Source organism: Gavialis gangeticus, unplaced genomic scaffold (genome assembly GCF_001723915.1).
Source record: "Gavialis gangeticus isolate Ggan-Ray unplaced genomic scaffold, GavGan_comp1, whole genome shotgun sequence".
In the NCBI taxonomy this organism is placed as follows: domain Eukaryota; kingdom Metazoa; phylum Chordata; order Crocodylia; family Gavialidae; genus Gavialis; species Gavialis gangeticus.
In genome coordinates, this window is record NW_017728998.1 from 20,112,463 (window position 1) to 20,121,075 (window position 8,613).

At 40.6% G+C, this 8,613-nt stretch overlaps 1 protein-coding gene across 1 annotated transcript in view; it reads left to right on the forward strand.

The window, feature by feature from the left end:
• Positions 1-8,613, forward strand: part of LOC109289519 (transcription initiation factor TFIID subunit 4-like) — a 315,986-nt gene that overhangs the window by 224,028 nt on the left and 83,345 nt on the right. Inside the window, exon 14 of the mRNA XM_019505573.1 lies at positions 4,696-4,818. Coding sequence (XP_019361118.1) covers positions 4,696-4,818 — 123 coding nt within the window. The remainder of the gene's footprint in view (positions 1-4,695; positions 4,819-8,613) is intronic.

Below are 8,613 nucleotides of genomic sequence, written 5' to 3' on the forward strand. Positions count from 1 at the left end.
TAGGAGAAAACTGAACTCCTGAATGACTACTTTGCTTCAGCCTTTCACAGGACCAAGAGGAAAAACATGCCAGATAGGGTACAGGAGGAGCAGGGTAGGAATGACCGCCTTCCTACTATTGCCGTAGAACTGGTGTGTGACCAATTAAAAAATTAGACATAAAAATTAGTCAGCAGGCCTGGATTAAATTCATAGGAAGGTGCTGGAGGATCTGGCTGAAGTCATAGTGGAACCCCTGGTGAAGCTCTTCCAAAAGCTTTAGACAAAGCTTTAGGTGGGTGTCTTAGACAAGTACTTAGCTGAGGTCATCTGACCCCAGTGCTCTTTGCTGCCCACGGCAGGGGGTTGGACTCGATCTACTAAGGTCCTTTCTGACCCTAAAAATCTATGAAATCTATGAAAACTCATGGCGCTCTAGAGAGGCCCCTGAGGACTGGAAAAGAGCAAATGTTGTGCCCATCTTCAAGAAGAGAAGGAGGGTGGACTTGGGTAACTATAGGCCAATTAGCCTAACTTCTATCCCAGAGAAAATCCTGGAAAAATTCATCAAGGAGTCTATATGTGATAGGCTCGCAGAAGGTAGGATTCTGAATTACAGCCAGCATGGCTTAGTTATGGTCAGTTCTTGTCTTAGCAACCTCATCTCCTTTTATGATCAGGTAACTTGCCACCTGGATAAGAGAGAGGATGTTGGCATTGTATACCTTGACTTCCAAAAAGCTTTTGACCTGGTATCCCATGATGTTCTCATGAGAAAATTGGAAGATTGTGAGCTTAACTGAGAGACAGTTGGGTGGGTAGGAAGCTGGCTATGGGGTAGGACCCAGAGAGTTCTGCTGAATGGATCTGTGTCATGTTGGCAAGAAGTGGCCTGTGGTGTCCTTCAGGGGTCAGTGCTTGGTCCAGTGCTTTTTAACATCTTCATCAGTTATTTGGATGTGGGGGTGAAGAGCTCACTGGTCAAGTTTGTGGATGACACCAAGTTATGGGGAAATGTGATCATGCTTGAAGATGGGCTGCAGATACAGGTGGACCTAGACAGGCTGGCAAGTTGGGCGGATTGGAACCAGATGATGTTTAACATTGAGAAATGTAAAGTGCTCCACCTGGGGATGAACAGTCCCTTGCACACTTATAGGTTGGCAACGCCAATCTAACCAGCACTACGAATGAAAGAGACCTGCGAGTAATAATTGACCGCAGTATGAAAATATGCTGGCTGTGCTGCACTGTAGCCAGCGGGGCAAATAATACTGTGGCATGCATCAATCAATGCATCTCCAGCAAAACTTAAGAAATGTTTCTTCCACTCTACGTGGCATTGGTGAGACTGCAGATGGAGTAGTGTGCCCAGTTCTGGGTGCCACACTTCAACAAGGACATGGAAAAGCTTGAGAGAGTCCAGAGAAGGACCACCCATAGGATCAGAGACTTGCATGGCAAGCCATATGAGGTAAGGCTGAGGGATCTGGGACTCTTCAGCCTGAAGAAGAGAAGTCTGAGAGGGGACTTGGTAGCAGCTTACTGCTACATCGGGGCATACATCATTGGCTTGGTGAACAACTGTTCATCAGGGCACCGTTGGGGAAAACCAGGAGCAATGGTCACAAACTCCTGGAAGAACATTTTAGGCTCAACATTAGGACAAACTTCTTCACAGCTATGGTGTCCAGACTGAAATAAGCTCCCTCCAGAGGTGGTGCAATCGCCTACTCTGGAAATCTTCAAGAGGAGATTGGATAGTCACCTTGCTGGGGTCACTTGATCCTAGTTGTCTTTCCTGCTTGGTGCACCCGATGATCTTCTGAGGTCCCTCCCAGCCTCACAAGCTATGCATCTATTAATGTGTCTAGAGTTCCACATCTGGACATTTAACATTTATTTATATTATAGTATATAATATATATTATATTATAGTCTACAGGCCCTAGCTAGGATTAGGGACAGTGCTGGGGTTAGTAAATAAGGCAAGTAGCAAAGAGTTGCTGCTTGAGGAGCTTACAGTATAAGTGCACAAGATGCAAAGGATGGGATAGATGGGGGAACCTGGTTCCCAGTTCAGTCTTCTCTACTTGACTGCACTTTCTGTCATATGTTGTAGTCAGTTGAATATTTCTTTCTGTGTGCCTGTGTTTAAAAAGGAAATAGTATGATCATTATATAAGCAGGCTCAGCAAATTGATTTAACATTAACAAAAATAAGAAGGTAAAGACAAAGAAACTAATGAGCATATGAGAGCAGTGCCCCTTGGTGGGGCTCAAATCTATCTGCCTTTGTATAGTGAAACAACACCCAAGGCATTTTTCATACTGGGAGGATTTGCCCCAATATTATAGTAATGACATGTCATGGTTTAGAATTTGCATTTACAAAAATCAAGAGGTGCTAAATTATGGTTCATAGAGCAACTATTCAGATGTATTATGGGCATCTATTTGTAATGCAGAATAGTGCATATGTACTCCTGTGTAAGTGCTGAAGTCTGAGAACTATAACTTTGAGTAACGTATTTGTGCAGTGACCTTTGTATTATACATGTCACCTTTCTTACTGCATTTCTGACCTTAACCTCCCATGAAATTAAAACTCATCTCCAGAGCAAAATTTCACATTCCGTGTAACCCTCTGCTTTACAACTTTGTCTGAGATCAGTCTGAGCCAGTTGGCCCTAACTTAAATATTCAGCAGACTTCTGATAATTGTGATAACCCTTATAGGCTGGTGAGCATTCTAAATTAGCAAAAAGATGATTGATCTTTTTTTATATGCAGTTTTATCTTCAACCTTTCCTAGCTATATGTTATACTATAGTAATAATTTCTTCTCTAAGGTATTTGCCAGTATCTAGATTTGCACATCTATTTACAGTTGCCTTGAAGCCTCATAATTACAATACAGCTGAAATGTCCATTTTCTTTCCCTGACTACAAATAGGGATCAATCGAATTTTAAATGACTGCTTACGGGCTAGCTTCCGATCATGACCTTTGTAAATGATTAGAGCTCACCACTGTTGCTATCTACCTTGAAAGGGTAAGCGGGCAGGTCTGTCTAACTGGCATTTAATCTGGAAGAGAGCCAAAGATATTTGAGTTAAAAGCCTAATATGAGTTGGCAAAGGAAGTACATACAGACCTTTGCACTATTATTTAGACATTTTGCCCACATTCCGCTTCTTTATTTAATTGATTTTTTTATCCTTCTGGTACTTGAATTGTTTGTATTTTTATATAATTTTAGTGTTAATGTTCAGCTGAAAATTTGAGTTGTGAAACTGTCAAAACTATAACTTAAGCATAACAGAAGAGCATGTGAAAGAATAAACAGCTTTCAGACTTAAATGTGCTGCATTTATAATATTATCTAGCTTTGCCAAAGGAGTTAAAAAGTACAGTAAATCTAGTTAGGATAAATTGCAAATAGTAATTAGAAAATCCAAAAATGTGGAAAATAAGACATTTCTGCTGTTTGATACAAATGTAGATACAAAATACAAAATGTAGATGGGAAAAATACAGTATGTTCTGTTTGTTTATTTAAGTTCCTTTTTACTCAGTTCCCAGTAAGTTTACATTTACCTTGTATGTGAAATTCAGAGTTAAAGACTTGCTTGTAACCACACCTGTCAATTCATGTTTTGACTGTATGAATACAATCTTTGACACACCCCAAACCTCCATGGAAGTGTATGAGACAGTGACTTGAGATTTCTTTGGAGGTAGAAAAATTATATCACCGAGAAATTAGAAAACAAAAGACACCTCTGAAGAAACCAAATAATTGCAAACTGGAAAGAAATTAGGGTAGTAATGTTAAAAAATACAAATGTTTCCATCTAATTCCAACTATGTGCGACTTACCTAAATCTGACTTTAACTGGTTTTATACAATATTAGCATTACTTGACTATAGATCCTTCTTGCATTATATGTGGAAAATATTTGTGATCATTAACTCTTTCAGGGGATTATACAACACAAAATGAGCAAAACAATCTGACCTTTTCATCACATGGCCATAATCTTTTCTCTTAGTTTTTGTTTTCTCTCCTGTATTACGGAATACATAAAGTTGTAAATCAAGTATGTTATTTTCTTTGATCCAGACTTGGATTAAATCTGGGGTTGACTAACCTCTAATCTCATAAAGGCATTGGAAACTCGACTTTTGATTACTGTGCTTCCAGAAAAACCTTTGGCTAATGTTCACACACAGGGATTTTTTTTACTGCTTTCCCAAAATTAATATCAAGTGTAGATGAAATGGTCAAAATAAACTTCAGATTTGGAGATGAAAGGAAATGTTTGAAGTATTGTACTATTTTGGCATTTACTTTGTACTTGGGATCTTGACAGAAATTATGGTCTGAAGGTGTATAGTTAATATATAGTACCTATTGATTGAAGTAGGTTTCAAGGTATTGTATTAAGGGTGAGATTTTTCAAAGACTGTTCACTAAATCCTATGGAAAGCCAATGGGACTTATGCACATATGTCACTGTGATGCTTTAGATATTCCTGTTCAGAGACAGTATGTAAGAGCTATTACAGTTTGACTTAGTTGGTACATCATGATCTTGTGAGATATTAGACATGCTCAGTTTTGACTATTTTGCGTAGCTAAGCATCAGTATAAGATTTTGGAAATGAGGACAGGATATAATTTTAATTGCTTTTGTTTTTCCCTGTAATAGATGCAGCAACAAGAACTAGCACAGATGAGGCAGAGGGATGCCAATTTAACTGCCTTGGCAGCTATTGGTCCACGGAAGAAAAGGAAGCTCGATTCACCTGGTCTGCTTACCACAGGAGGAGAGGTGAAAAAAAAAAAGGAAAAAATAAGGTTTTTTGAATATTCATTGTGAAAATTAATGATTTTGGAAATCACATAGGAAAACTCCTGAATGCACAAATATTAATTAACAGATCTAGTGGATGGTATTTTTAGTGGATTGTAGAATGTGGAAAAGATGTTCATATAATTTTTAGAAGGTTCAAATTCTGTTTTTCTTGACTATTTCACCACCCAAGCAAGACCTTGAGACTGTAATATTCAATACATTTTATTTAAAATGAAATCTATTATACATTTTTAAAAGCCATTTTTCTGTATAATGTATAATTTTTCTTTGAATTTTCTTTAATAATTAAGATACTTTTCTTGATACATGTTACATATTTATTAGCCATAGGGAAATCCAAACTGATAGTTAGCTCATCCCCTCTCTCTGCTACTGGGACTTAGGTTCTAGAGATTTATTTTCAAACCCAATTTTCAAACCAATTAGGTGCTTCGATTTTTACATATTTATTTCTTGGCCTTTTTAGCATATATGGGCAGCGATTGGGTGCATTTCACAGATTACACAGAAGTAGCTAAACTCCTGTTGTTGTTATTTAGCTACCCAGAACCTTGTATCTCTGAGCTTTTTCCTTTGAGCATGGGCTCCTTCCTGTTCTTGAACTGACAGAGGAGCTTACACTAGAAATCTGTGAAATGGTGCCTTGTCCAGCCTTATAGGCATAATATTCTTTCACAGTACCAGCATTTAATTGCACTTGCTGCTTGATTTCTTTCCATTATTGCCCATTTCCCTTGTTTTACAAACTAAATTTATCACCTTTTCTAATGTCAAGAACCAAATTAGAATCCCCTTTCCATCAGACACTTAACACTCAGAGCTATATCTACGGGGCTTGTGATGATCAGCTTCCATCTTTCTCACTAACAGCTGCTTCCTCTTCTGGTATACTGCTGCACAGAAAGATTCACGTTTTGGGGCAGATTCCACAGCCTCTTGGGAGTATTTTGGCCTTCTTTCACTGATTTTATTCTGCTAGTCCTGGTTTATCTATAAATTGGACCATTGAAAATTTATCCTGAAAGTATTTGTCAGTATCTCAATATGTTAGGAATGCAAGTCTCTAGATTGTCTGCCAATTGTGAATGGATTGCTGCTTTTCCTCCTTGTAGCTCCTAGATTTGCTATGATGGGCTCCAAACAGCATTTCAAGAGCTTGTACTACATCTGGTCACTCAGTCTCTTTCTAGGGATAAAATATTCAGCACCATAAGAGCCGGGTCACTTAAGCTGACTGCTAAATGCCCCCTTTATACTCACTTGGGCTGCAATTTCTCTCAAGCCCTAGACACTTTATTTTTATAGTGCTACAAAGTTTGTAGTGCAAAAGATACCATATTTTATCACATACACATATCTGAGAATATAATATACATTTTGTTTTGAAAGGCAGAATGAAGAAAAAGTCTTTCTGTATAGTGAGTGAGTAGCAGCAGGTAGGCACGCTGCTCATTGTTCTTTTCCTGGTGAGTTGCAGTCAGGTTTTACTTTCACTTTTGCAGGAACTGTTCTTTACCATATTTCTCTTGTATAATTTGCACTAATTTCCAGCACCTGTTTTTGTTGTTTTGTTTTGAGGGGGAGGTCAGGGTGGGGGCAGAGATCTTCTCTCTATACAAGAAAACATGGTTGCCCGTTATGGGGTGTACAGATGTGTACAACCTCTAACCTGGAGTGTAACAAAGTCTCCACAAAGGCACATTCTTCAGCCAGGAGGCAATAGGAAGTGGTTCCTCAGCTCCCCGATGTCCAGGGGAGCCTGACAGTGAGTAGGACAGCCTCACTAACAGGTTTGCCCCATTAGCTATTGCCACCAGCAGTGTAAGGAAACAGCCAGGTGTAAGAACACAGCTGGGGCAGAAGGGGCAGTGGTGACTTCCAGTTTCTACCACAATTGTGCAGTGGCCGCAGCAGCTGCATTTTTCCTTCCTCCATCCCATCCCTCCCTCCCTTACTTTTCCATGCCTTCAGCTCTTGGCTGAAAGAAATTAAAAGATAAAACAATTTATTTCACCTTGGTTCCACAGAAATATCATTGCAACAGTGTTTAGTATTGGAAACCGGATCATCGTCTTAATGCTAGTGTTAGCCCTTTGAATTACACAGGGTGCATCTACATGTGTGCTTTACTGTGGAGGTGACTAATTAGTTCTGCAGCAAAGCATCACTGTCTACACATGCACCCATATTAGGGTGCAGTAAATTAAGTAACTCTTCCATAGGATAGTTCTATCTGGGACAAGTATTATCTTATGGTGGAGTAATTTATGCCACCACAACTTGTGGGTACACTGTGACCAGGACTGGCTGGGGCATGAGGGGGCTACAGTGTGGGGGCTGCCTGCTAGCTAGCCCTGCACTGTAGCACCCTCACGCCCCAGCCAGTCTCTTTGTCACCCAACGCCACTACCCGGAGCTGACGCTCTGAGTCTCCTGCCAGCCTGGGGCTACTCCATCCCGGCTCAACGTGCTGCAGTCCCAGGTATATGTGTAAATGCACCAAGGAGAAATAAACTCTGGCATGAACGCTTTAATTGCACATGTAGATGCACCTGCAATAGGGCATTTTTCTGAACCCTTCAGGTTGTTTAGGAGGAGAAATTGCTGAAGATATTATTATTTCTTTGCTATCCTGCTTGTTTAAAAGGTCTTGTTTCCCTGACTCTTTCAGCTCCTTATGCAACAGCATGCCTTCTTCAGTTTTACTCTGGTCACTCTACAGTGGATTGTCTGACTGCTTTGTTCCTTTTCAGAGTCAGTTTCTGTGGTGCTTTTTTTGTTTCTCTATATCTTATATATACCCTTTTAATAATGATACCCAGACAAGACCCTCTGCTCACATAGTTCAAATTCCTTATCAACCACATGTGCCTTTTGTTTTGGTTGGATGCCCTGTTTTAGCTACCTGATTCCATAGAAGAACTTTGTAGCTTATAGATATTTTAAATGAAAGGTGGCAGTCACAACATCTCCATGCTTTCAGTGAGGCTGAACCTACCCGATAGCCAATATTTCCTCCTAGTTAGCTGCGTGGGTTAATTCATTATAACGCACTGTTGCACTACCCTCCTATTTTCTAGACCCTTTTCTCAGTTTTCCACTCAGTTCTTTCCCTGTATTTCATATGTTCATGTAGAAAAAATAGCTTCTCTGTCAGACAGAAACCCAAACGAACATTCAGGCTGCATATTATTGGAGCACAATTTTAGTCCAGATTAGAAGGGTCACTAACTGGCTGGAGGGTCACACCCAGAGAGTGGTAGTAGAAGGGTCCTATTCGACCTGGAGGGATGTGGGCAGTGGGGTCCCCCAGGGCTCAGTCCTCAGGCCCGCAGTGTTCAACATCTTCATCAGTGACTTGGACGAGGGGGTAAAAAGCCCCTTGTTCAAATTCGCAGATGACACTAAGATGTGGGGAGAAGTGGACCCGCTAGAAGTGAGGAGTAGGCTGCAATTGGACTTAGACAGGTTACAGGGGTGGGCAGAAGAGAACAGGATGGATTTCAGCACTGACAAGTGGAAGGTGTTGCACCTGGAGGAGAAAAACCAGCAGCATACCTACAGGCTGGGGAGCTCCCTTCTCATCAGTGCAGAGGCAGAAAAGGATCTTGGAGTCATCATTGATGCCAAAATGAGCATGGGCCAACAGTGTGGGGACGCAGTCAGGAAGGCCAGCTGCACCTTGTCATGCATCCACAGATGCATCTCAAGCAGGTCCAAGGAGGTGATCCTCCCCCTCTACGCGGCACT